The 27,986-nt window shown below is 39.2% G+C and overlaps 2 protein-coding genes across 5 annotated transcripts; one reads left to right on the top strand and one right to left on the bottom strand.

Moving 5' to 3' along the window:
• Positions 1-88: 88 nt before the first annotated feature.
• tspan35 (tetraspanin 35) lies at positions 89-23,861 on the top strand. Of its 4 annotated transcripts, XM_042392650.1 has the most exons (8): positions 89-1,006; positions 3,049-3,126; positions 3,537-3,752; positions 3,963-4,037; positions 4,142-4,249; positions 4,347-4,478; positions 4,577-4,669; positions 5,431-14,832. In XM_042392650.1, the coding sequence occupies exons 2-8, from the start codon at positions 3,070-3,072 to the stop codon at positions 5,488-5,490; spliced, it is 741 nt and encodes a 246-aa protein (XP_042248584.1). In that variant the 5' UTR covers positions 89-1,006; positions 3,049-3,069; the 3' UTR covers positions 5,491-14,832. The 4 variants fall into 4 exon arrangements, 2 of the variants coding, with proteins under 2 accessions (XP_042248584.1, XP_042248582.1); XR_006092292.1 differs by lacking the exons at positions 89-1,006; positions 3,049-3,126 and adding an exon at positions 22,581-23,861 and having other exon boundaries at positions 3,198-3,752; positions 5,431-8,964; XR_006092291.1 differs by lacking the exons at positions 89-1,006; positions 3,049-3,126 and having other exon boundaries at positions 3,198-3,752; positions 5,431-12,684; positions 13,242-14,832.
• On the bottom strand, positions 15,310-21,871 carry LOC121884077. The gene is made up of 6 exons (XM_042392647.1): positions 21,235-21,871; positions 19,524-19,656; positions 18,081-18,298; positions 16,893-17,972; positions 16,621-16,789; positions 15,310-15,950 (listed from the first exon to the last, which is right to left on the bottom strand). The coding sequence occupies exons 3-6, from the start codon at positions 18,289-18,291 to the stop codon at positions 15,824-15,826; spliced, it is 1,587 nt and encodes a 528-aa protein (XP_042248581.1). The 5' UTR covers positions 18,292-18,298; positions 19,524-19,656; positions 21,235-21,871; the 3' UTR covers positions 15,310-15,823.
• Positions 23,862-27,986: the final 4,125 nt, after the last annotated feature.

Below are 27,986 nucleotides of genomic sequence, written 5' to 3'. Positions count from 1 at the left end.
TGCTCCATAGAGCTGAGGGGAACTGCAGAGTCGGATATTAATTATCTGTGGGTTTGTCACTAGTGGCGACACCTTTCACATTATACATAGTCATTTGATCCACCGTTAATATGAAAAATAATGATTAATGCAGCTTTAATGTTTCTAATCAGCAGCATGTATAAATTAAAAAGCGGCGGTTTAAAACTGAAACATACTGCATAGAAGCTCTTGTCCTTTAAGTAAGAAGAAGAACAGCATCTGATAGACCAACTTAATCTCTAAGTCTTTCAAGTAGAATATCATGATCCAGCTTGTCAAAGGTAGCACTGAGGTCGGGAAAAACTGCAATGGAAGTTCTGGTTGATCTTAAAGTCACTTAATACTCTGATAAAGGCTGTTTCAGGTTAGACCTGAAACCAGACTGGAACACATCAAATACTCTGTAGATGAAAAGATAATTGTTCAATTGCTTTTATACAACTTTTCTTTCGCTAACTACAAAGTCCACTAACTACAAATGGTTATAATTACAAATGGTCACACTATTCTGTCATATTTACAAACTGTCTCCAAATTCACACCTCAAAACAAAGGCACACATATGTGCATGAAAATGTTTGTGTGACTACACACAGGTGCTACCTCTGCCCCTCTAGCCCTCCCTCCCTCAGGGGCAAGCAGTCCAGCTCCATGGTGATGTGTGTTACTCTGCTCTTTCGGTCACGCCCATCTGTTCCCCCCTCCCTTTCCAGTATTTATAACAACCCGGCAGCCTTAAAATAAGCAGAAGGCTGAAAAAGTCACTTCGAAGCCCTTTCAGAAGTATCAGAGCCACAGGAAACAGGAGACAGGGAGTATATTGTGAGTCATTTTCAGAGGACAGAGGAATAATACACTTCTGTATTCCTGTTATCTCGCAGTCAGTTTGTTCCCACAGCACCAGTTTCCATCAACGGAGTGAAGGTAAAGACTCTCCACGAGTAACCCAGCCTGAGTGCACGTCCTTGGTTATCTCCTCTGAAAGGTAAGCCGCAGAGTGACTTAACTTAGACTGAGTGTGAGTGTAATATGGTAGCTTCTTCCTGACAGTTTGAGGTCTGTTGATTATGTTTTAATAGTAAAATTAAGTGCCGTACCAACAAAGGGAGGGACCCATCCAACAATGATCCTTTGTCTGTCTCCTGAGACCTGCCTGCAATTATTCCTCTCAATGGCGTCCTTTGAGATTTGCCTCTGTTTTTGATGGATGCTCGGGGACAAGGTTTTCTTGGTCATCAAAAACAGACCATATCTCCTATATATTTAACATAGACATAATGGAGCAATACTGCACTTCATGAAGATTTACATAATTGCACTCATGAAGCTCTGCCATCTGTGCAAATCAAGGTTTCTAATGTTGAAAGATATTTTGCCATTGCACCCTTTGGCCTTTTTCAGACATTGCTGGGGCATTAGCATGTGACTAACTTGTTAATACATCACCAAGCTGACTCCTTGGTACCAGAGTGCAATCACTGAACACGGCTGACCATAAAGAAGTGGGAAAACCTCGGAGGAGTGAAATAATAGAGAGATTTGGGAGTCAAGGCAACTGCTCGTTATGTTTCTGAGCTCATTCTGGCTGTTGCTCTCTGGCCCCTGAATGTATGATTAACTTGATGATGACCAGCAGGCTAGTGTCAAGCCACTTCCTGTTCTTAGTTAATTTGATATGTTTGCCTGAGTGGATATATTGCTGAAGGTGTGAGGGAGTGAAAATAACTGTAAAGGCTATAATACAAATATGAAGGAAAATAATAGTGAGAAGAGGCTATGAGGGATATCCTAGTTCTCAGAAAGCAGTCTCTCGCTATACACAATGGGGTTCTGCTCAGTCATTGTCGTTGGGGATAACAATTTGTCTGCTTTGTCATGCCACACAAAGGGCACTGTTCCCCAGCTGGGAGGTCTACACACACACACTCACACATTTGGAAGTGACAATCTTGAGGTGACTCCAAAACAGAAACAGGTTGTAAAAATGGAGATTTGGAGATAGGATGATTAGGAAAGGTATTTATTATATATTTGTGTGCGAACACTTGAAAAACACACCTGAGTATGTGCTTTGTATGATTGTGTCAACAGATATAGAGGTAGTAAATGGGCTGTTAATGTTGTGTCTCAGTTGTTTTTTAGTATAAGCACCATAAAGTCTAACCTCTTCCCTGGCGCTTACGCCAGAGTAATTTGTGTGATAGACAGACTGGCCAACCACAGACTTTTCTATGCAAATACACACACAAGAGTCTTTTTTGCTTTAATATACTGCATTTATGTACATGTTACTCTAGCTATATCATCTCTAAGTTTATGAGTTTCAAGTATTATAGCACAATATTCTAAATTTGATTGGAAAAAGGGAAAGTTGCAAAGAGAGGAAATATTTCCACGTCAATAGTGTTGCTTCGTAACTGCAGAGTTTGGTCTCTTTCCTCATTTGCATACCGCTGGCTTACCATTTCATTTGTTTAGTGAAACACTTTCCAGACAACACAGTGAGGTGTACTTCCTCAATCCTCACCTCCCTACCCTCATTAATTCTAAACCAAACAAAGCACTCACTCTGTAAGGTGATATGTGTACAGTAAATGTCCTTAGAATGGAAATGAAAAGCTCAGGTCACTCTCAGTGTTTGAGAAAGATAACTTATTAAGCTTACAAAGGGTAAAAGGTTAGTCCTTGGGAAAGTGGCAGGTGCTTTCTCCTTCCCTGCTCTCCTACATCATCACAGAGGAAACAGCACAATCCCACTGTTCATTTGTCACCTAACTGGCAGTGCATAGTAAAACTCTGAACAACACATCAAGACGATTCATCCTGTTACAAAATGTCTGCTTACAAACAGATGACTTTGTATTCAAAGATAAAGGCAGTCAAAACTGTGAATGATCGTGTAAAATCTTCATGTATGAAAATCACAGGACTGAAAATAACATGACATAAAATTATTTAAGGGGCAGCACACAGCTGAACTGTATTGGTTGACCAAGTTGTCTTTTTTTTCTGTTTTTTCCGATGTAGGTCAAACAATCTGCAGCAAAAATGGGATGCTTTGGATTCCTCAAAGTCATGATGTTTGCTTTCAATGGCATTATCTTTGTAAGTGCAGACTTTTAATGTCTGATTAGAAATAAGTATGATTTCACCATTTTCTAAAGAAAACGCTGCCACTTTTACATTTTACTTCTGTGTACATCAACAGAAGGTTACAGTGTGAAAGATGTACAAAAACATGCAAGCAAAGAAAGAGGTAATTTTGTGACGCAGAGTTAAATCAGTGGGACATTTTATGACACTTGCAAGGCAGAATTTTATTTAAGCAGTAAAACGTACAAAATGTAAAAGTCAAGATATCTTGACTTTTGGTCCCTAATATGGGTCAAACTCCAAAAGTTCTCCCATGACAAGAAAACAGACCTTTACATGTAAAGTCAATGGAGTGCTTCTTTCATCCTGACGACTTTCCGCTATTCTTCCTGTACCCTCTTCTTCCTGTCACTCTCCCTCAGTTGGCAGGTGCTGCCATTCTTGGTGTTGGGATCTGGGTGAAGGTGGACAGCGGCTCCATCCTCAGCATCATTGGGAAGATGGACAACGCACCAAAAGAGTTCAATCAGGTGCTGAATGTGGGCTACCTGCTGATTGCATTAGGACTCCTCCTGCTCATCATCGGCTTTCTAGGCTGCTGTGGAGCTGTCAAAGAGAGCAAGTGTATGCTGCTGCTGGTAGGTTGTTGTCTGCCACTTTATAGAGGGTTATAAGAAAAGTTTGACATTTTGGGTAATTCAGAGGGTGGTATCAATCTTCTCATCTAACTCTCAGCAACAGAGCATACAAACTTATTTTCCAAAATGTCGAACTACTTATATTTTGGAAATGTTGGTTTTCACAATCCCATTCTAATAAAATGAATAACATCCTGATCTTTTTCCTAGTTTTTTATCATAGTCCTGCTGGTCTTCATAGCAGAGGTTGCAGGAGCTGTGGTGATCTTGGTATTCAGACCTTTGGTAAGTGGAACTTCTTCACACAGAGGAGTAAGGAGCCGGATTATCATGACAGCTACTGCCTTTTGGTACCTTGATGCAAAAGTACCTGTATGCTTGCATTTTAGGCAGACGAGTTATTAGAGAAATTTGGCACGGCAGCAGTTCAGAACATCAAGAAGGACTATGGGAAAAATCCAGACATTACAGGACTTTGGAATTCTACAATGACCACGGTGCATAATTCTGCTGAACAAATTATAAAATGCATCCTTTTTCACACCATTTCACTGATGCTTTGTCTAACATATACTCTCTTTGTGTCCACATTAGCTAAAATGTTGTGGATTCAAAAATGCCGAAGACTTTGAGGGATCCCCATATTATAAGGACCACAACGGACAATACCCGTCACAGTGCTGTTCAAGCACGATTCAACCATGTAATAATGCAACGGTCGACATGGTATGGCCTTTGAAAGAAGGAGAAACAATATAAACATCCACTTGCATGATCCCAAGTCATTTTACACTTTTACCTCAACACTTTATTTTTTTACACAGGGAAACACTGGTTGCTTCCAAAAGATCAAGCAGCTAATTGATGACAACACAGTGGTTATTGTGGGAGTGGCACTGGGAATTGCAGCTCTCGAGGTATGACTGTATCTCACACCCTCTTCATTTGTAAGGTCCTCTTTAGATTAGGCTGAAGTGCATCAGAGTGAAGGAAAAAATCATAGTAAATTAAGCAGCAGATGACTAATATCTTGCATATATTATATATTAATACATTATGAATTTAAATCCACAAGAAAAACACGCTTTGGATAATGGTTTATCATATTGTATTGTATCATATATCATTATTTAAAGTATTGCATATTATCATTTATTAAAGGACAAGTTCAATTTATTCAAGTCTGTCTTAAAACTATAGTCAGGCGGTCAAATGAACATTGAAATAGGTTTTTCTTGCTGTAATTATTCCTCCTGTTCATACTGACCATTAGAAGATCCCTTCATAATGCACTTACAATGTAAGTGATGGAGGCCAAAATCCACTGTCCTTCTGTGTAAAAATGTATTTAAAAGTTAATCTGAGGCTAATACGAAGTTTCAGTCGTCCAAATGAGTCAAATCAAGCAGATATCTTTCAACGTTACAGTCTTTTTAGTGCCAAAGTCTTTTTGTTACTATACTTCCACCACTGCTCAACAGAGGAAACACAAAGAGGGAATTTGATGCTAAAAAGACTGTAAATGTGGCAGATATCCACTTGATATGACTAACTCAGACTGCTGAACCCTCATATTTTTTTTTGTCTTTTAATAACCAGTATGAACAGGAGGAAAACCACCTTCACTGTTCATATGAATATATACTGTTTCATATACTAATACATATATTCCCCTCAGTTATGTGCCATGGCTGTCTCCATGATCCTATTCTGTGGAATAAAATCCAGGGGAGACTAACTACAAATGGCGACGACCTCAGAGGGATCATTTTAATCACTGCAGCTCTCTACTTCCTGTATCGCCTCTAGAGGAGTAAACGCCTCATCAGTGAAGACAGTTAATGTCAGATCTTGTGCAATCAGAATGACTGAACGAAGGACATAACAAATCTATTTTTTACTACATTTAAATCTAATGAATGTCATTTATGAATGTATATTATCTATTTCTCAAGAACACTACAGTTCACTTAATAAACCATGCTACACATATTTTATACTTCACCAGAGATTATTTTGAATGTCAAGTAGTGCTACTGCCTGTAGCACATTGCCAGTCATTGAGGAATCACATGATAACTGAGTTCATTGTGATAATGAAACAGAGGCTGGTGTCAGTGTTGGAGGCAGGGGTTACTATTATGAAAGTTGTTGCCATGATTCAGGTTGTAATATAGCAACAGAAAAGATACATTATTTGTATGTACATTGTAAAGTGATCAATTTTGAAATAAAATGCAATGTGTTTCTAGACCCTGGTGTGTGTTTGAGTTGGTTACACACATGTAATGATGTTTCTATCCAGTGGACATTATACAGAAGTTTCAGAAGGGGAAGGAGAACCAACAAACTGCGGGTAAAAAAATGAATACAAATTATTTCTTCTCTTTCCTCTTTTATTATGTTTTAACAAGCAAACTAGCATATGTGTCTATAAGCACATGGAGGTTAAAAGTGCCTTTTCAGTCACTAAGTTTAAACTATAAGTCAGTTAGCTAAAGATATTCGTGCCACTAGGTGCCATTTGAAACTATCAACAGCGGACACATGAGCTCTGATTTCCCATCAAGAGTTTAAGGATTTTGTTTAGAAAAGATAACATACACCATATTACACAATACAGCTGAATTAGGATCAAGATAATTGAGTTGGTTTATTTAGTTTGCTAAAAAGTGTTGGTGTTAATGTGTAACTCAAAGCAAATGTTATGTACCCTGAACTTTAGTTAAGTGGGCTTTTACTTCTGATACTGTCAGTATGAATTTAAAAAGCAGCTGCCATTAAAGCTCTGAGTCCAAAACCTGTAGTTTGTCTACATGAGTTAGCTGTGATGTCTTTGGACTCATGGCTTCATTTGCTGCTTTATAGACTGGAAAGAAACTGCCTCATGCTGGGGGCTTACTTGTGATCTTTGGAGTTCGAGGGTTAACATAAGTAGAGCATGCTAGTTAAAATGCCTACCTAAACAGGCACCTCTCAGAGCAGATACTAATTCATTATTGTGGCAATACTAAATTTGCTGGTCTTGTTGACTTTAAAACACAAGTTCACAAGTTTTCATGTCTGTCTTAAAACAAGCCAGAGAATTAATAGGAGGAGAGGTAGCATTATCTTATCTATGGTGTGAAGAAATAAAGCAAAAACAAACAAAACCAAAACATAGATATAGTTGATACAATGTGGCTACAAGACTCATACAGTGCAGCCAAAATGGCAAATACAGTACATAAAGGAATAGGCTATACATGTTCCACCTCAGCTTTGAGCTATAGCAGTCCAGCCAACCTAAATGTAACAATGTGTAATGACAGTAATTCAGCTTCATTAAAAGGGACAGAAACAACCCTGAAATTACACGCTAGTCGAGACTGACTAGCACACCATCTTTTTCTCGTCAGCTCAATTAACTCTAGGACACATACTGTAAACTAAAAACCAAGCATCAGGATATGAAAGTCATCTCTAAGAAAATTTGTTCATATGAATAATTTGTCCATATGAATGCACAGACATTTAAGACTAAGGTCTTCTCCTTGTGGACTTCTCAAAGACAATTCTGCACAGTACCAGACTCCAACCACAAGGTGACAGAACAGGCTTTCTGACAAACACAAGCACCTCTGTCATTACTGTACAAGACATTTACAAGTATGACAATGGTCCCCCGTGTGACACTTCCGAAATGACTTGGACTTTTTTTCACACGCCTGTTATTTTTGTGGTTGCTGTAGTAGTGTAGTAGTGATACTGTTGTATATCATCATGTAATCTGTTGGCTGAGCATCAATTGACTAAACAAAGAGATCCCCTTATACTTTTGTCTTTGTTTCGTGGTCATTTTACCACCTGTGTAGACTGTGATTACAATTTCTGTCCACAAGATGTCAGACTATGCTTCCAATCCATAGTGAACGCTCTCTGATCTGACTGTTGACATGTTTATATTGCTTCATGGGAAAAAAAGAATTGGCTTGTTCACTTCAGCGTGCAGCAGTTCACCACTTTTGTATGGGTTGTTCATTTTACTTCCTCTTCTACTTGCATTTTACAATTTACCAAGTGAAACATATATTCCACTACACAACCTGTTGGCATAAGAAAGCATTCAGCCCTCATAAATTAAATATAAATATTAGTTTCAGTATGCATCCATGGTGGACAGTACCACTGTCTAATAAGTCAACCTTCATAAAGGGTTTATAAGATGGAACTAATGGCTTTAAAAATGATTAATGAATCATTTTAGTTATAAACCTTTCATTAGAACCACTTTTGGGTTGCCAGGTTGTGGAAAAATACTCCTCCTGCTTTGTCTTTCTAGCTATTGCCCTTTAATTCAAATTGAAATTCAGAACTGCAGACATGATGACTTATCAGAAATTGATCAAAGTGAGAATTCTTGGTCTGATGTAAGTTACCAAGAAAAAGTTATTTCATCTTATTCTCTCTAATCAAAAATGTGTATCATCAGTTCATGACTGATGACTCCTGCATAGAGTTTGGTGATAGACCTACTGTAGCTGAATGATCTGATCTGTGTAAGTCATTATAAAATAGTCATAAGATTCTCATGTCTGAACTTACAAATGTGAGTCAGTGATAAATGGTCACGTTTTAACAATCTTTATAAAAGGGTAATAGCTTCATAACTTTCTGATAAACCATCAGTTCTGCAGTTACAGGTGTTTGTAAAGCCATTTATAAAGGACCACAAGTTTCTGACTTTCAGTCAGTATTGTGCAGTTATAAATGTTAATAAATCATTAATAAATGGTTCATCTGGGTAATTCAAGTTATTTATTATTAACTTTTCCAATTAATGAAAACCCGAAATGCAACACAAAACAACAGTAAATCTTTGGAGAACAGGATACAGAACAAACAAAAAGAAAAAAATGGATTAAAAAAAGTTTAAAAAGTAAGAAAAAATACAGCAATAAATAGAATATATTTGACAATTTTACATGACGACTCCGACAAACACCCCAAAACACGGGAACAGTTGCGAACAACGTTCACGAGGAGAGATGACTAGCATCCGTGCAGGCGACCTCTTCAGGCCTAAAGCTGTATCCAGGTCTGAATAACGACTGTTAGATTTCAATTCTGACCACTTGCTGAACTTCGTATTGGGAGGAAAATTCAAACCTCGTTGACAGACACAAGAACTGGATCCAGTCTAAACGAAGGGTCCTGAGGACCATAACGATCAGTAAGTCTGTGGATGATTGTATGCCTAAAATTTCTGTTGGTGAACCTACCTCCGAAAATGTGAACCTACACTGTTGTAGCCTATAAGTGGGTAAAAAAAAGGAAAAAAAAGAAACAATGTTAAAATCAATAGTAATTTTTCGTTTTGTGCTGTAGTTAACTCTTAACTGGCAGAATAATCAATACGAAACCCGTTCTGTGTGAGGAGTGTATGTGGCTGACACAGAAGTAGCCCCAACCAGACCCAACCATTCCTGTCAAGAGGAAAACCGCTTTCACCTACGAGGCTTAAATTGGCTTCTAATTCACAGCTTCTGATTTCCCGGTCCAGTTTAAAAGTCGCATAAGGCCTGTAGATGGCGGTGCTCAGTCATTTTCAAGCTAATTCATGAACTGAAAAATTGAATAAATACGGGGAAGATGAAATGATGACGATCAATAGAGTGCAATTGTACTAGCCTAAATTTTGAGCATTTTAACTGCAGCATATTTTTCTTATTGTCCTTACTCATGGTAAACTGCTTTCCAGTCCTATTGCTAATTCTTCCTATTTGCTATGGTCTTATCTGCTCAGTAATAAAAAGGCTTAAGAAACTAATACTCCAATATGACAGGAGTACTGGAGGAGTACTGTAGTACTTTTTCTTAATGATCTCAAACTCTTTACTCTATTTGTAAAAATACAAAAAGGGACAATTTCACTGCTTTTTTCCCATCCAGGCCACATTAGACCAGGGCCAGATCAAAAACCACTATAGTTAGACCTGTCAAATCTGGACTAGATCAACATGGAGTCTCCAGAGACTCACTAAAACACAGTGTCTGATTTGTGAAACCTTGATTATATTTGTGAAAATGCAAAAAAGGGTGATTTCACCACTTTTTTCCCTTCCAGACCACATTAGACTAGGTACAGATCAGAAACCACTATACTTAGACCTGTCAAATCCGGACTAGATTATCTCAGAGAGGCTAAAGTGTTTTCATAACACAGTTTCAGATTTGTGAAACCCTTACTCTATTGTTGAAAATTCAAAAAAGGACGATTTCACAGGTACACCGCTGGAATAAAGGATCAGATAATTCATCTCCCATTGATAGTTATGAATTTCATCAAATCATTCCTGTTTAATATTTTTGTTCTGTTGGGTCTGCATCTCCTCCCTGTCTGTCATTTGGGGTTTGTGTATGTGTTCAGCGGAGTTATGTAGGTGTGTGTACGTACGCACGCATGCAGGTTAAAGCTCTATCCAACTGACAGAGAGGTAGGCTGTGTAAACTGAAATTCCTTTTTTATGCAGGTAGCCCGTCTACCCTCTATATTATGTAGATGGGGCCCTGAGTTCTTTATCCTAATTTCCTTTGTTATATTATCTCTGATTAATTTAATGTTTTTTGCTTGGGTCACTTTGGAAATCCTATACCTCTTGAATATACCTTATTGTGAGACCACAGTGTAACAAACAATTGAGTGTACTAACCCTTTAACACAGTACAATACCACACTCTAATAGAAGTTGGTATAGAGTATAAAGGCTATATATAGCTTTTAACCTCTGAAATAATAAACACACTCAGAAACCATTTAAAATTAGAAGTAATAATTTCCTCCTTTAATTCTAAAGCAAAATTAAATGAAAATAATATTAAATTAAATACCAGGAGTGTTCACTGCTTTTGTTTCACAAGTCACACAGTAGTTTTCCCTTTTTACCTTTCCAACTTTAAATTATATGCTTTTACTTGTCCACTGAATTATTTTAGTGACCAAACACACGCAAAAAGGATATAACAAAATAAAATAAAAGTGTTGCAGGCCTGATGCGGTGCTTGTGATCGTAGGGACCAAAAACTTAGCGGTCGCTTCACTCAGGTTTAGAGCAGAGTTATGGCATCCTCCAGAGAAAGTTAACAGTCCACAGGTCTCTGTCCATGAGCAGGATGGCAGCACTCGGGCATATTCACGGAGTTTGGTGGTTATCCCGCGTTGCCAGAGGAACTCTGAGCATCCCCGGGTGGCTCAGAGCGCTATCTGGTTGTTGTCCCTCGTTTCCAGGTCGGAATAAGTCCAGACGAAGCTGGAAAAACTCCCGCATTAGCTCGTTCACCTCCTGCTGCTTTTCTCTTCGCTCTTCTAGTCTCCTTTTTCTCTTACTCTCTCTGTCTGCGTACACACACACGTCAGCCAAGTAACACACACAAACCTATTTGACCATATTCACCTCTCCAGAAAGATACCACTCTATTTAATTAGCAGCTTTTTTTATCAAAAAGAAATAAAATAAAATACATGTATGCATTTTTAACATCCTTAACATGTTTACTCATGAACTTGACCTTTTTAAACACAATGAGAAATATGAATTTTAACCATACTGTTTTAACAAACCCTATTTATCTATCACAGACAACAATTTTATACATATTTTTAACTGGGCTACATGCACTAGATGTGATGCTAACGTGATCTAATGGTTGTATCTTGTTCTATGTCAAGCTGTTTGTTGAAGTCACAGCAAAGTTCCCACAGTTCCACGGATCAACCGAGCCGCACATGTCGCTGTGCTCACACTCTGCTACCCTGTGCGCCGGCTCTGTTGAACATCACATTCAGCAGCCCACTAATGGATATCACAGCAAGTCTGTCTCGGCCGCGGGAAATGATGACAACCAGTTCTTGAGGCTCCTCGTAGCGCATCTGTACATCAAACCGAGAGAAGAAGTTTGAGACAGACAGCAATATCTGCTGTAGTGCAGTGGTGATGCTTGCAGTGTTTCCAGCCATAGTTTGACGTCTGAACAGTGACTTAGTTTCGTAGAAAGTCCCAAAGGGTCAGCAGTTGAGACAATGATCAAAAGTCAGACGGCCGCAGGCTAATGAATCCCAAATCACATCAGTCCACCTGTTGCTGGTGTTTAGATGACTTCAGTCTCTTTTATAGTAGGTGTGACGTCACATGGGGAAAGTAGGCGGCGCCCATGTGACGTCACACCTAGAGACGCGGCCTACTCTGCCTACTTGCAAGTAGAAGCCGCCCATGTGACGTCACACCTACTATAAAAGAGACGCGGCCTACGTTACCTACTTGCAAGTAGAAGCCGCGCAGGCTGTGTACTGTGTATAACACACCGCTGTGACTTTAGACTGAGATTCCAAACATAGACGGATACACCAATGAAAGCCTGCCAATGAATCGACGACCGTACACTTGAAATGGTAAATGCTGGTACTTCTGAAATGTGCCTGACAGTCTACGGTCGGGACACAGCCGGCTTGAGCCTGCAGCTGCACGACACTCATCCCACACCTCCTCAGGAGAATGGGCTGTAGTAGCCGCTCTCTCTGCTATGTTTCACCGTCACCAGATAGACTTTCATAGTTCATATAACAGCTTAAGTTCATATTTAATTGTTGTTTCGCGTCTCTAAAGATTCGTCACATTTATTGGCGAAAAAGATTTTCTGTGCGCCTTTTCCTTCATTTTGCGCTTTGTATGTCGTGGCACTGTAGGCCTACAGGTGATTGAGCAGCAGTACTACAGCACCACTGACGACGTGCATGAATAACACATATGATCTCTTTCCTCCTCCTCTCTTCTCTCACTCTGAATCCTACACTCCGGCCTGGTTCATGGGAAGCATGTTCGAGTCGAGGCTAAGCCTAGGATGAGCCAGGCATTGAGCGCGCATGTTCGAGATGAACGAGCACGGCCATGCCTTGGTACTTTCTTCCTTGTCTCGGTACTACAAAAAATGAACAGTCACCGCCCTCACCCCTCCTCCTCCTCCTCCTCCTCTCTCTCTCTCTCTCTCTGAATCCACTCCGGCCTGGTTCATTGGAAGCATGTTCGAGTCGAGGCTAAGCTTTATTGGCATGAATGCCAGAATGTCAATGTCAGGTTTGTGTAACTCTACTATATAGTCACATTGACTGTATAGTACTAGTCCCTCTGTTCCGGGAGCATCGGGAGCATGGATGTATACTAAGAGCTGGATAGGACGCCGCTCATGGATGTATTATAGGAGTTCTTATTCTACATGGAGAACATGAAACAGAACAAACGGAAAAAATAACTTTGGCAAATAAAAGTCTCAAAAATAAAACGAAATAAAATAAACTACAGCAGTAAACAGAATATAATTGTACACGTCTTCTACTTTCTGTCAGGGGAGCCAAGCAGACACACAGACACACACACACACACACACACACACACACACAGACACACACACATACACACCAGCTGATGTTTTGTTACTTTGTATATATTTTACCAGAGATTGCTACTAAAGACCTGAGACCCAGAGCTGCCTCATGCTTCTCAACTGAAAACGCCAAGAACACAACGCAGAACATCATGGGCGTAACTCAGCCGGCTACACATGTCACTCTGGTGTCTCCCCTCCAGTATTTTGGCTGCAGTGGTCGAAGTCCGCACGGATCATAAGGTTGAAATGAAGTAAAGAAAAAAAAAAGCCTGAGCATGTCATGTTGTAAATAGACTACTTGATGTATTCGTTCCTATTTGCCATTGTGCTGAACGTTGTCAGTGGAAAAAACACGAATGAGCAAACAGCAATATTTCTGAAAATGATTTCATGTTTTATTGACAGATTGAAAGCGTGACAGAAGAAAAAAAAATGGTCTCATCAAATCATTGTGTTACAGCCTCTCTAAACATACAGAGGCTCAGCTGGAGACCGAAACATATACAAGGACACCAGGATCTCTGAGTTACCATGAAAACAACAAGCTTCGTTTTAACAATAATAAACTGTACTCAAAGTGCAAAGAAAGCAAAGAAAAAGGGAGGAGATCCCGGCCAAAAGGAACAAAAGACGGGGAAGCTACTGAGCCAGCCACGCAATGGGCCGTCGCACCCAGCGCATCCCCCTAAACTATCAAAAGCAAAATATCATCTAAACTTAACTAAAACAAAAGCCGAGAACTGGACTACCGGTGATCTCCAACCCAAACTAAAAAAACAAACTCAAATAATAAAAGCCAAAAGTTGATGAGTTTCATCAAATCGATGGTTGTGTATTTGTCAGCTTCTCAGCATCATCAGCAGTGGTGTACATAAATACACCAGCAGCGTTCGGTCTGTGCATGTTGTTGTTGTAGTTGAGGCTCCTGTAGTGATTGAAGTGCAAATCACTCTGGTTTCTCTCGTCCAGTACTGTAGGTGTGTCGTCATTTGACAGATTCGCTCTCCGCAGAATTTCACTGTGAAGCTGTTTGTTGAAGTCACAGCAAAGTTCCCACAGTTCCACGGATCAACCGAGTCGCACATGTCGCTGTGCTCACACTCTGCTACCCTGTGCGCCACCTCTGTTGACCATCACATTCAGCAGCCCACTAATGGATATCACGGCAAGTCTGTCTCGGCCGCGGGAAATGATGACAACTAGTCCTTGAGGCTCCTCGTAGCGCATCTGTACATCAAACCGAGAGAAGAAGTTTGAGACAGACAGCAATATCTGCTGTAGTGCAGTGGTGATGCTTGCAGTGTTTCCAGCCATAGTTTGACGTCTGAACAGTGACTTAGTTTCGTAGAAAGTCCCAAAGGGACAGCAGTTGTGACAATGATCAAAGGTCAGACGGCCGCAGGCTAATGAATCCCAGATCACATCAGTCCACCTGTTGCTGGTGTTTAGATGACTTCAGCCTGTTTTATAGCCTATTGCAGTAGGCGGGGCTTCACATGCCGAAGTGACACTGTGTCACTTCTTCATTTCTTCTTCATAATGGCCTGGCGGAAACCCTCTGTCGGTCGCGCATCGATATCCGCTGCCGACATGTTGACACGCATTTCCCCGTGTAGGAATCAACAGGAGATTGTAGCGGCCGGGTTTTAAGTACACTGTAAAAAAAAAACTGTTGTTTTTACAGGAAAACGCTGGCAGCTGTGGTTACCAGAGAATTCCTGTAAAAAATACAGCAGCACAGTAGACAACTTTACAGACGAAATATGTAAATTGATTTACAGTGAATGAAATCACGGCTGAATCACATTAAAAAACTGTTAAGTCTACAATTTTTTTTTGTTAATTTCACATAACGGTGTTGTATATAAATAGACCATTTCCTGTATTTTTTACATGTAATAACTGCTAATTGTGCATCAATAAATGATAAAATTAACAGGGAAATATCAAACAAAAACTAATTTAAACCGGTAGAACAACAGTAAAACTCTGCATTTTAAATGGAATGGTTCTGTATATTATATATAAAATCTCTTCAAAATATGCTGTGTTTTTATGTTTTAATAATCAAGTTATAATGTAAAATTTACGTATAAACCTGCAAAAATACATCTTGAGAAAAGACGAGAGAAAAATATCACTTTTGGGAAATTTATTTAACAGCAATAATAGTTGTAAACAACTGGATGCATTTTTTTCAACAGATACAACATGCAAAGAAGCTACATATAATGGTTCTTGAACTATGACTGAATCCAAGTTGAGATACTCCAGAAGATTAGCCTCTTTAAATCTGGACATTTTTAACAAACTTTAACAAACAAAGTTTAAGTGTCAGGCACACAACAACAACCCAATTCAATCAAAATTTTGTTTACATTCTGAATGTTCCACAGTATGGCATAAAACTTATCTATCTCCATGGAGACAATCACGTGATGCCAACAGGCCAAGTTACAGGTCAGATCTGTGGAGAGGCGTACCCCCTCAAAATAAGAATGCACGTTTGTTAAGGTATTTTTGCAAAATAACAAAAATTACGTTGTGCCTTAATTACCATAATACACATTGTGGATTGAACAAAGCGAAAAGTAACAGTACCTCTTCTCAAACAAACAGTCAGAGTGCACAGAAGGAGTCCATATTTAGGCTTAACGCCACTCGTGATCGGAGAGGTCCTGGATCAGGGTGAGGACTCGAGGGTTCAGATTGAGACGACGCTTCGAGTTTTTATTCTCCACCTTAGTTCCTTTTTCTGGGTTTATCGAGAAAAAACACCTGTAGAATAAAAGCATATTAAGCATTTTAATTGATCAGTTAAAAAAAAAAACTTCATGTGTTCTTAACTTATTTACTTCGTGGATGTTTTTAAAGCCAAAACGTGGCTTGTTCCCATGAACTGCTATAAAAATAGTATATTTTGATATTTTTTTCTACTTTAAACATGTCACTCTTTTAGAGTCTGAAATATACATATCAAATATTAATTATATTTTTAGCTTTTTAACCCTTTCAATGCCAGTATGTTTACATAACTCTACATAATGCTGTTTTTATACAAAAAAAACTAAATAATTTCCATTAAATGCATTTAGTGAGTACACATACACAACATTATCCGACATCAATAGCACACACACTTTTCTTCCAGAAAACAATAAAAAGTGTGAAACTTTGCGGCATGCTTTGAATGGGTAAAAGTGGTGCCACCTGATGGACAAATATAAAAACTACAAATTGAAAGCCTGTGGTCCAAACCGAAATCTTAACATAAAGGAATGCATTAGTTTTTGTCAAGATAAACGTGGGATCAAAAATAGTGGTTTTAATGGGTTTCAATGGGGCAGTTTTTGGCCCTAGGAACTATTAAGGCAGTTTTTGTGTAGCTTAGCCATTTTAGGCTTAATTAAAGTACAGGTCTGAGAAATGCCATGCCATGTTTACTCACCTTTGAAGAAACTCCAGAGTTGAAGCCAGCTCAGATGGATAATGGATGTTGAAACAGAAGTAGCTCCCGAACATGAGGCACAATGCAGAAATGAAGGAGGAGATGTTTGTGTTGATGAGGTTCCGATCCAGACTCAGCATGTACCTTGTTGAGGAATAGCAGGACTGTCCTATGAACAAATTATTTAACAGGTTATATTAATAAGCGCTGCACTCACATGACAGATTCTATAAACAGTGCAATTAAAAAAAAGAGATATGAAACAGACTTACCACAGACAATAACAGCAGGTGTCAGAGGCACTTGCTCCAGTTGGACCTCTTCTGCCAGACAGGTATCTTCTACATGGAAGAACATGGACTCCTCCTTCTCATCAAAGTAGCTGAGCAGAAGCAGGACCATCTCTTTCACATCATCTGAGCAGCCACTCTGCTGTCCCCGCATCCTCTGAAGCCTTGCATAAGTCTGAAGGAACTTATTACTCTTGGTGACATAAACTGTGGTCATGTAGTTGAGAAGCCTTTTTCCCTTCAAATCCAAATTTCGCGTGAATGTCTCTTTGAGGTCAATCCCAGTGAGTTCCTTGAAGTGGACCGACATGCCAAGTTCGTCAAACCAAAATGGCCACTCCTCTCGAAGGCTTTTGATACTTTTTCCCTGGTTGACATGTTGACGCTGTGTGTAAAAAGTGGACTTCATTAGACATTTTACCTCCTCTGGATTGGCATCAGATTGTTGGAACATCTCCTTGAGTTTTTCCTTCTTTTGGTGCTGGCTCTCTTGAGTTTCTTCACGGGGCAGAAATTTCACATTCCATTTAATGCATCCGTAAGTGTCCTGCATTGCTGCTCTCTCTTCTAATGGGATCTCATCTGTGTGGTCTGAGTCATCAGCCTGATGTTTTCTTTTTCTTATTTTGGGTGTTGAAGTGCGCCTCACATTTTCGATTCTGTTTTGCAGCTGTTTTACAAGGGAATGGTAGCCTGTTCCAACAATATCGCCCTCTATTACATCTTGCAGAGAATTGGGATATTTTGCCACCATTTGCTTTGCAACATCAGTTGAATGCTTTTTACCTACATGGGGGCATTTTTCCATCATCTCAGTCACAACAATCCGGACCATTTGCCTCCTCAGTTTTGGGCCTGGCCTTTTTCCCCTCTCCAAAGAATCCATCACTTCCTCAGGAAATTTACTCCATGGAATTTCAAAGTTGTCTTCCCACTGTGTGTCAAGTCCTAGGCTGCTGGAGGAGGTTGACGATGAACTTTGGGGTGAAACAGAGAGCGATGACAGCAGTTGGGTAGGTGAGGCTTCCACAGATGATAGTGAGCTGTTCTCGGGAGTTTGGTCTTTAAATGACAAAAAAATAAGATTATGATTCACATTGTACAATATTACACAATGTCCATGTCTGCTTTTGCTGTTGAATAGCTGTGTGTTGTGGTGTTTTTACTTACATTTCTGTTTCCAAACAGAAAGAAGCTTTCTGGCTTGTACAGGTCTTAATACTGTCATCAAATCAGCCTCCGTTACGAAGCGTAGATCATCATACGTCTCGACTCCAATGGACTGCAAGTGCTCTTCCAGGATGTTTTTGTTTACTACTTGAAGTTCTGGTAGGGCTTCCATGATGGCGACATCTAGGAAGGTTCGCCCTGAGTCACTCATATTTACACTGAAGAAGAAATGCAGAACAGAAAAAATATACAGTACATACACTTAACAGAACAGGGACATGCATCAGGTAACACTTATATTAATGTCAAACTAACAGTCCAATTAACAGCTTTAATTGGACTTTATTTTGCCACAATACTGTGTTTTAGTGGAATGACTTGGAATCCATTAAGAATATATGATACCAAAGGATAGAAATCAGGCAGGTCATTAATGTTGATACATTGTAACCCAAGACTGTCCTTTGTCACAGAATACAGATGGTATTCTGAGAGGAAGATGCCTTTGTGGATATCCATCAAAACATACACAGATGTGTCATTTTGAATCAAGATGAGTAGAAGTTCACCAAACTCCATATACTCATCATTTCTGTACACAAGAAACTGTCCTTTTTTATATGCAGTGCCCTTGTACTGAATATCTGTGGCAACTGTGGTATTGCTTTCTGAAAAGGCTAACTCCCTGACTGCATGTTTAATAGCGTCACTGTAGAGGTTGGGATAAAACGCACAGCTGTCCTTCACTTGCAGTAGTTTACTGCATTCTTGCCCAGCTAAAAGATATGCCTGATACATCTGATGACGCTCTGACAATGTTTGACAAATATTTTTGAAGTTTTTCAAGTGTCTGGCACATCTTTTAAAATAACTGTGTTTACTTTCAAACCTAAGCGTCCATAATCTCCTCAATGGACCAAATTTCAACGACAGTGCTGAATAATGGCGCAAATAGTGGTGCTTGGGTTTGAGTTGAATTTCAGGAAACATCATCTTTCTCAACTCCAAATATTCTTGGATCAAAATGTCAAGATATGCTATCTGGGACAAGGAAATGTTCTGAGCACAAATAAGATCCACAATGTCTTTTAGCTGGAGAGCTAACTGCCATACTTCATCCTCATGATTTTGCACTTTGTCACCAATCAAAACTGGTAGCAATCTCAGAAGGTTCCAGTTTTGAATGGCTTGCCCTGATAACTTGGCTCCGTCAGGTTTGACAGCACATGGCTTTGTGAGTGCTTCAGATCCTTTGTACTTAAACTGTTTGATGCGCCTGTTTAAGAGTGAGTATGTGAACCATTTTTTCATTTTTATAATGTTCTTCAAGTACAGTGCTAGATCATATGACAAGACTCCTTCAAAGAGGTCATGACCTAAACAAGGCGGGAGACCAGGTTGGGATACGTGAAAAGACTCAAGGGTATTAAAGATAGAGTTTACCTTTATTCCTCTGACGTCTTGGATGTTTTCAGCCTGGAGATCAGCAACAGCTGTGTCATACGTCTCTGGGGTGCGTGGAGGACCACAGGCATTTGGATCAGCCTCAAACTCACTTCTCGTGATGTCACAGTACCTGCAAAAATATTGAGAGCGGCTGAAGTTCTCTGTAAACCCACCTATGCAATGAGAACCAAGGTTATCCCCAGCAATGCAGTAGAGACCCCCTTTTACTGTTTTTCCATCTACATTTATTCCATCTGTCTCCAAGGATTTCAGATCTGCCAACAACTCTGAGAAAACTTTGGCTATTCCAAAACGCTTTAAGTCATTCTCAACACACAACAAGACTAAAAACATATTATCAGTATTTGAACGCAAATGAATGGGTAAATTTGCTAATGAAAGATAAACTGCAAGAACTTTGTGTGTCTTTTTAGCAGAACCCAGGGGATTCACAATTTCAAATGAATCTTGATACAAAATCAGTTTGAGGCTTTCAGGGTTTTCATTAAAGAACTGGTGACATTTGAAAATTTTTCCATCATATAAATCCGTAAAAACCTCTACATCAGGATCTCCAAACTGTTGTGGCTGTGCATTCCTCCATAACTGGGAGTGCAAAAAGCTCTTCAGAGTTTCTGCCACTGGTATGTAGTACGCAAATTTTTGTGTCATGTTTTCATCCATTCCCAATAGCACTTTTTGGGGTTCCGTGTACTTAAACATTTTTGTGAATGTCTGATTTCTGGTGTATGTTGTTCTTAATTGTCCCTGATGACAGGCAGAGAACAAATCTGACTCTTTAATGCAGTCACATATTTTAGTGACTGCTTCATCTGATAGGCTCATATCATTTTTTAATAAAGAACTTACTTTAGTTATTGTGTAGGCTTGACCTAACTCGTGCACATTTTGCATCTCCTCAACAATAGTCTGTATAGTAGAGGCAGGAATAAGCAGCTGTCCTTGCAGTTTAAGGTAAAAGAGACACATGTTTCTGAGATAAGACTGACTATCATTCTCTGGCATATCACTGGCTGCACTAGCTGTTGGCATGGCTTCATGTGTGCTTTCTGAATCATCTGTACTGGCAATGACATTTGGGGGCTGAAGGCGAGTTTCCTTGTACATGTCATCAATACCATCAGGGGAGCATGCTTTATGCTTCCTACACATGTGAGAAGTAAATGATGACTTTTTTGTAAACACATGCTTACAACCACTTACTGGACATGACACAGACCTGCCCTCTCCAAAATGATCATTTAAGTGAGACACTAGCTCTTTCACCGTGTGTAAATTGCGGGCACATAATGAAACTGCGCATTTTAAATCCGCAACAACAGCTTTAGGAGCAGCTTGCGGTGCAGGTGCATTGTGCACACGATAAAAATGGCCCTTGAAAGCTGAGTAAGTGGTAAATGTTTGACTACAGTTGGCGCCAGCACATTTGAAAAGACAATGAGGCTCATTCCTATGTACTCTGCAATGCAGTACATAGCCTCTTAATGTAACAAATTTGCTTTTACAAAAGACGCAGGTGATCATTTTTAGGATTTCAAATGTTTGCCTGTGCTTTTCAGCTGAATTAAGTTATCACACATTGAGCTAACGTTACTGGTCTTAAATATGGACTGGTGCTAGCTAGCTAGCTTTCAGCACACATTTTCGTCTGGTCTCGAAAAAAGAGTAGCCTAAATATGAAGCTTACCTTCCAATTGAACAGCCACAGACCCTCCAAAAAACTTGTAGATTTGTCCTAAAATCTTTTAAAATGAAGTGGTCCGAAGATTTCTGCTCCGTTCTCTGCTCTGCAGACTGCACACTGGCTCCTTAGTGACGCTAACGGCTAATGGTTCGCGCTTCTCCCGCCCTCACGTCATTATCCAATCAGAGACGAACTTCAGCTGCGCACTTTTAAATTTCAAAATTAGGAGGACTCAGTGCACAATGAGAGAGTAAAAGTACAAGTGGTTAGAGGTGGCACTGTTAGGTTGTTTAGCCTGTGAAAATGATAATGATAAAGACTAAAAGAAACATAAAGCATACAAGGATTAGGACTGAACAGTGTTACTTTGCATATATCAATAATTTGAATGTCTTATACACACACTCTACAATATGCTACAAATAGCCTAAATTATAAATGCAATGTTATTAAAATTGTATATTTTTTATATTTAAATAGATAGGTAACCTCTCAGGTTCACAATAAAACTTTTTTGTGAAAACATTTTAAATAGGCCTACGTCAATTTGCATCATTTTATCAATCATGTTAAAATTACAGCATAAACTTGTAAAGTGACTTACATATATTTGTATTTTTTAAAACAACTGACTAAAACTATAGTTTTTACAATATTTGCATGTGAAATTAACTAAATTGTTTTGTTATGAGTATTACAGTATTTCTCTGTTTTTGTTACCAATATTTGTAGTTTTAACAAATAAATTTGATTGTAATCACATATTGTTGTTGTAAATATAACAAAAACATTCTGTTTAATAGTTTCCAAAAATTCACTGTACTTTAAACAAAAAATATATGTTTTTGAGTTTACAATACTTTTCTGTAGGGATTTTACATAGTTTTTATGTAAATTTCACAGTCATTTTTTACAGTGTACACTGTAAAAAAATCGCTGTGAAATCCACGGTAATTTACTGTGTTTCTGCACAGTTAATTACTGTGAATATTTTTACAGAATAGTACTGTGTATTAGGCCTAAAAACACAGTAATCGTAATGATACTGTAGAAATCACAGTCACAGAACTTCTTGCAGCGTGGTGAGGAGTAACGTTAACGTAACGTGTGTTTAGCCTGTGTCACCCCCTGGCTAACTCAGCACTGTTATACTAGTTCACTGTGAAAACATCACCCTATTTTTTTGTTTGAGTGTGTTTGTGTAAATATATATACACCTAAAATCTTGTTAGGTGTAGCTTATTCTACAAAAGCTTTCTTTGAGAGTCTTAAAAACATGTGTTTTGATCCTAGCTTGGTTATTACACTGACAGTAATGGTAAAACATTTTTGTTTTTTGTCATCTACAGTAGCTGTCATCCAATTTGCTGAAGAACATGAAGCAGCAGTGGAGGATCAAAGTGAAATCACCCGGCGGCTCCTGACCTGCATCCAAAGCCTTTTGGGCCAGTGGACCTGTGATGCAAAGTGGACTGAGGTGGGCTGTTGGACTCTTTGCAGACAAGTACGCATCCACAAACACCATTTTAAAGACTCAATGGACACCTGAGTACCTGGTGAAATCTCCCACAGTTGAAAGTACATGTTTAGATTACCTAAGTGTGTTTTGTTTCAAGGAAATAACAGTGTCTAGTGTCATTGTCTATATATCAAGTTCAGTGATTTGATTTTGGTTTTTTAACTTGTAGTGGGCTTATTAAATGGCATCTGTATTATTTTTTCATGAGGGTTTGTTTAACTGTGGTTACAGATTTAAGCAAGCTTTTTACATATTGCATTTTTAACGTTGTCATTGTAATATTTGCTAATGTTTGTAATATACACATTTGAAAACTTTGTTATAGAATGATATTTAGAGGACAGAAAGTTGCATATGGCCCCTGTTTCTTTTATGGCAAACACTGAAAAGTAAACATTTATTTACTTCATTCTTATTTTCTATATATTTATTTACTGTGTCAAGTTGATGCCCATGCAATCCAAATATTTCCTGCGTTTGCTACTTCACATTAAAAGCTTCTCACTGGTGTACCACTGTGTGGCTTTTATTATGAGGCATGTACAGGAAATGTAAAACAGACTGCAGTATTGGTCAGAAGACATTGGTCTATGCAAAATGTTTTGTGCTGTTTGGTCAGCAGATCAGTTTTATATATTGCAAAGGAGAATTGGTGAAAGAGGAAACAGCTGAAGTGAGGTGGTAGATGTAGAACTGCAGGCAACAAGCTCTTTTACTACGGTTTATGTCATTAAGGGTAAACAACTTCCTCTGTTCTGCTGTCCTGTCTTAGGGAAAACCATTTGCACTGTGCATCACAGATATTATTGCAGTGTGGGTATTTCTGCCATATGGAAGAAGGCCATTAGATTTCTGTAAACATGGTGCACAATCCCTGTGCACAGTGAAAATAAATAAAATGCAGTAGTTGCTGTTCAACTGATAATAAATAATTGTCATTTAAAGAGTTGGTTCTGTACTCATTTATTGAAATTTAAATATTGTTTGAAAGTTTACAGCATTATATGAATAACTGTAATCTAATTTACTGCAAAATGTCTGGTGCTGTAATCCATTACACAGTAGCATAAAATTACTGTATTTTATTTTACAATTGCTACTGTAAATAAAAACACAGTACACTTACTGTAATTTATTTTACAGTAAGTTTATAAACACAGTAAACTTACTGTAAAATAAATTACAGTAAGTGTACTGTGTTTTTATTTACAGTAAATAACTGGCAGCAATTGACAAGTAACTTACTGTGAAATGATTTACAGTAAGTTACTTGTCAATTGCTGCCAGTTAATTACTGTAAAAATCACAGTAAGTTTTTTCTGGTTGGAGATTCGTCACATTTATTGGCGAAAAAGATTTTCTGTGCGCCTTTTCCTTTATTTTGCGCTTTGTATGTCGTGGCACTGTAGGCCTACAGGTGATTGAGCAGCAGTACTACAGCACCACTGACGACGTGCATGAATAACACATATGATCTCTTTCCTCCTCCTCCTCGCTTCTCTCGCCACCTCTCCCTCTCTCACTCTCTCTCACTCCTCCTCCTCCCTCTCTCTCTCTCTCTGAATCCTACACTCCGGCCTGGTTCATTGGAGGCCTGTTCGAGTCGAGGCTAAGCCTAGGATGAGCCAGGCATTGAACGAGCTTGTTCGAGATGAACGAGCACGGCCATGCCTCGGTACTTTCTTCCTTGTCTTGGTACTTCAAAAAGTGCACATTTACCGCCCTCACCCCTGCTCCTCCTCCTCCCTCTCTCTATTTCTCTGCTCCACCTCTTTCTCCTCCTCCTCCCCTCTCTCTATTTCTCTCATTCCTCCTCCTCTTTCTCTTGCTCTTCCTTTCTCAATTTCATTTCAGTTCAGTTCAACAAGCTTTATTGGCATGAATGCCAGAATGTCAATGTCAGGTTTGTGTAACTCTACTATATAGTCACATTGACTGTATAGTACTAGTCCCTCTGTTCCGAGAGCATCGGGAGCATGGATGTATAATAAGAGCTGGATAGGACGCCGCTCATGGATGTTTTATAGGAGCTCTTATTCTATATGGAGAACATGAAACAGAACAAACGGAAAAAATAACTTTGGCAAATAAAAGTCTCAAAATAAAACGAAATAAAATAAAATACGGCTGTAAACAGAATATAATTGACGATAATATATGACGACTTACTGTCATACAATCTACAACACACACACACTTAACATTGTTTGTCTACACATTATTAATTTTTATTCAAATCACACATAGATGAATCCAAAAACTGTTAGATACGTGATTGTATCAGAATCCCAAACACAATCCCCAATATGTAAAAACGAAAATATGACTTGGCGTGATCTTCAAGTTTATTAGTCCAATAAACTTTATGTGTCTCTCCAAAAAGATTCTCGAGCGATAAGCTGGCTCCGACTCCCACAAAACACGGGAACAGTCGCGGACTACGTTGACGAGGAGAGGTGATCTGGTGGTTTTGGTGCACATTGTTCTGTAACACCTAGCAGAGATGAGAAGCTGGAACAGGTTATGTCCACTGTTTGAGGAGTGTGTACATGTTGTTGTAGTTGAGGCTCCTGTAGTGGTTGAAGTGCAGTTCACTCTGGTTCCTCCCCTCCAGTACTGTGGGTGTGTCGTCATCTGACAGGGTCGCTCTCTGCAGAGTTTCATTATGAAGCTGTTTGTTGAAGTCAGAGTGAAGCTCCCACAGTCCCACGGATCAACCGCGCCGCACATGTCGCTGTGCTCAAACTCTGCTACTCTTCACCACTCCTGTTGAGTATCACATTCAACAATCCACTGATGGATATCACAGCAAGTCTGACTCCTCTGCGGGAAATGATGACAACCAGCCAATGAGACTCGTCGTTATCCAGCTGTACATCAAGCTGAGACACCAAATCCCGGAGAAAGACAAATATCTGCTGCAATGAACCAAATATCACTCCGCTGACTCGGTCCATGGTTTGCTGTGTTGAAATCGATTTTTGGACCCGGCGCTACAATGAAGAATCAGTCAATTTACCGATCCTTTTCAGCTAGAAAAACGGCGGAATTGACTTCGAGATGAACGTCGGGCTTAGTCTACCAATTCCGACTATTCTAACGATCGTCACATCTTACACGGAAACAACCGGATCCGGCATTCAGATGAAGGACTAACGATCAGTAAGTTTATGGATGATTAAATGGCCAAAATCTCGGCTGTTTACCTCCGAAAATGTGAAGCTACACTCTTCCGTAAGTGGGTCAAAAATAACCGGGATTACAATCAATATGCTATCCTCATCATTTATCACTAAATCATTGTTAGAATTTTATACAAGAATGATTGAACATTTGTGAAGTTGAATTGTCATTTTTAAACATGTTTTCAAGATTAAAAGAAATGTTCCTTTCAGACAAACTGTGTGTGAGATCATTGGTTTATTCTTATTTGATTGATTTATTTGTTTGCACGTTAAAAGTACAACTATTGTGAAAGATGTGATATGTTCACATAAGGTTGAAGTGTAAAAGCAGCTCCAACAGTTCAGTCTTCCTCGGCAGATGACATCAGCTGCTAGCAGTGATTCAGACTGCTGCTGGCAACACATGATGAGACATGAGCAAGTATTTGGGAGGTGCACACAGTTCACGGTCATTTGTCATAGAGAAGCTAGCCAATAAGATGTTAGTGGCTAGCGCGTCACTGTGCCATACAGTGTCCATGAACCTGACTGTTGGCCAGGAGGAAAATAAAAAGTTTGGATCGGTCAAGAGGCAACATGTCACTCACTCAATTGTTGATAGTCAGACTGTGTCTGTGTATGACAGTAACAAGTGAAGCCTCCACCTTTGTCACTGTTCTAACAGTAGTTGAAGTATGTGAGGACATTCATTCATCATTCTCACAGGTTATGATGTATCAGTCGGACATTATCTGGTCCTTTCTTCATGACTTTCTGCTATTTTGTCTCCATAAAAACCTTCATGAAGTGATCATTCATAAGAATTTGAAATGATAAAGCTATAATCAGATACAATGAGAAATGTGTTTTTCATGCAGAAATGAGCTTATTTTGAAATCACTGTAAGCTTTAATTAAGACTAACATTTGATCAGAATGAGGTTTGGGAGGGGAGGAGGACAGATGAAGACTGCCAGATTGTTTCATGAACGTTAGATAAAGTGAGAGGCCACAGCACGCTTCAATATTCCACATGACCTGTCAGCAGGGTCGGTGAGTGAACTTTGATGTTTGAGGACACAACAGTGTATTACACTCTACTGAGCAACGGCTCGATCTTCCTGCAATATGTGCCTCTCACATTGTGTTATGTACTCACTGATGTATGTTGTGCTGGACTTTGAACTCTTAATCACCTACACAAACCTGCACATTGTCCGTGCGTAAAACCTGCGGGAACATCTTTACGCACAGGCTACTTGGTTTTTGTGGCGTGTGAAGTTTTCCTTGTTTGTTTTTCAGAATCACAGCAGTGTATCCAAGTTAGAATAACTTGATATTCTTCAGAAATGGAGATGCTTTTTTTTTCTAAATACTGACATATAAAATCCCAGATCTGTCTGTGTGTAATGTGTAAATAAAGTTGAAATGAGGTCAATAAAATAAACATGTCATGTTGTAAATAGACTACTTGATGTAACCTCTCCTATTTGCCATTGTGCTGAAGGTTGTCAGTGGAAAATAAAAGAGTGACAAAACAGCAATATTTCTGAAAATGATTCATAGTTTTATTGACAGATTGAAAGCGTGACAGGAGAAAAAAAATGGTCTCATCAAATCATTGTGTTACAGCCTCTCTAAACATACAGAGGCTCAGCTGGAGACCGAAACATATACAAGGACACCAATATCTCTGAGTTACCATGAAAACAACAAGCTTCGTTTTAACAATAATAAACTGTACTCAAAGTGCAAAGAAAGCAAAGAAAAAGGGAGGAGATCCCGGCCAAAAGGAACAAAAGACGGGGAAGCTACTGAGCCAGCCACGCAATGGGCCGTCGCACCCAGCGCATCCCCCTAAACTATCAAAAGCAAAATATCATCTAAACTTAACTAAAACAAAAGCCGAGAACTGGACTACCGGTGATCTCCAACCCAAACTAAAAAAACAAACTCAAATAATAAAAGCCAAAAGTTGATGAGACGTTGGTTGTGTATTTCTCTGCATCTCAGCACCATCAGCAGTACTGTGCTGTGGGAGCTGCCGCAGTGAACCAAAAATCACTCCGCTGA

The sequence above is a fragment of the Thunnus maccoyii genome, chromosome 18, assembly GCF_910596095.1.
Source record: "Thunnus maccoyii chromosome 18, fThuMac1.1, whole genome shotgun sequence".
Taxonomy (NCBI): domain Eukaryota; kingdom Metazoa; phylum Chordata; class Actinopteri; order Scombriformes; family Scombridae; genus Thunnus; species Thunnus maccoyii.
The sequence above is the reverse complement of the archived record's forward strand: the minus strand, read 5'-3'. Positions and strand labels throughout refer to the sequence as shown.

Excerpts from the sequence above, each read along its gene's own strand:
- LOC121884077 (XM_042392647.1), bottom strand. The coding sequence starts at position 18,291 with ATGAGTGACTCAGGGCGAACCTTCCTAGATGTCGCCATCATGGAAGCC. Across the intron at positions 17,973-18,080 it reads TTCTGTTTGGAAACAGAAAT|ACCAAACTCCCGAGAACAGC; the intron begins GTAAGTAAAAAC and ends TGTCATTTAAAG. Across the intron at positions 15,951-16,620 it reads ACTCTGGAGTTTCTTCAAAG|GTGTTTTTTCTCGATAAACC; the intron begins GTGAGTAAACAT and ends TTTATTCTACAG.
- tspan35 (XM_042392648.1), top strand. The coding sequence starts at position 3,462 with ATGGAGTGCTTCTTTCATCCTGACGACTTTCCGCTATTCTTCCTGTAC. Across the intron at positions 4,250-4,346 it reads GGAATTCTACAATGACCACG|CTAAAATGTTGTGGATTCAA; the intron begins GTGCATAATTCT and ends TGTCCACATTAG. Across the intron at positions 4,670-5,430 it reads TGGGAATTGCAGCTCTCGAG|TTATGTGCCATGGCTGTCTC; the intron begins GTATGACTGTAT and ends TATTCCCCTCAG.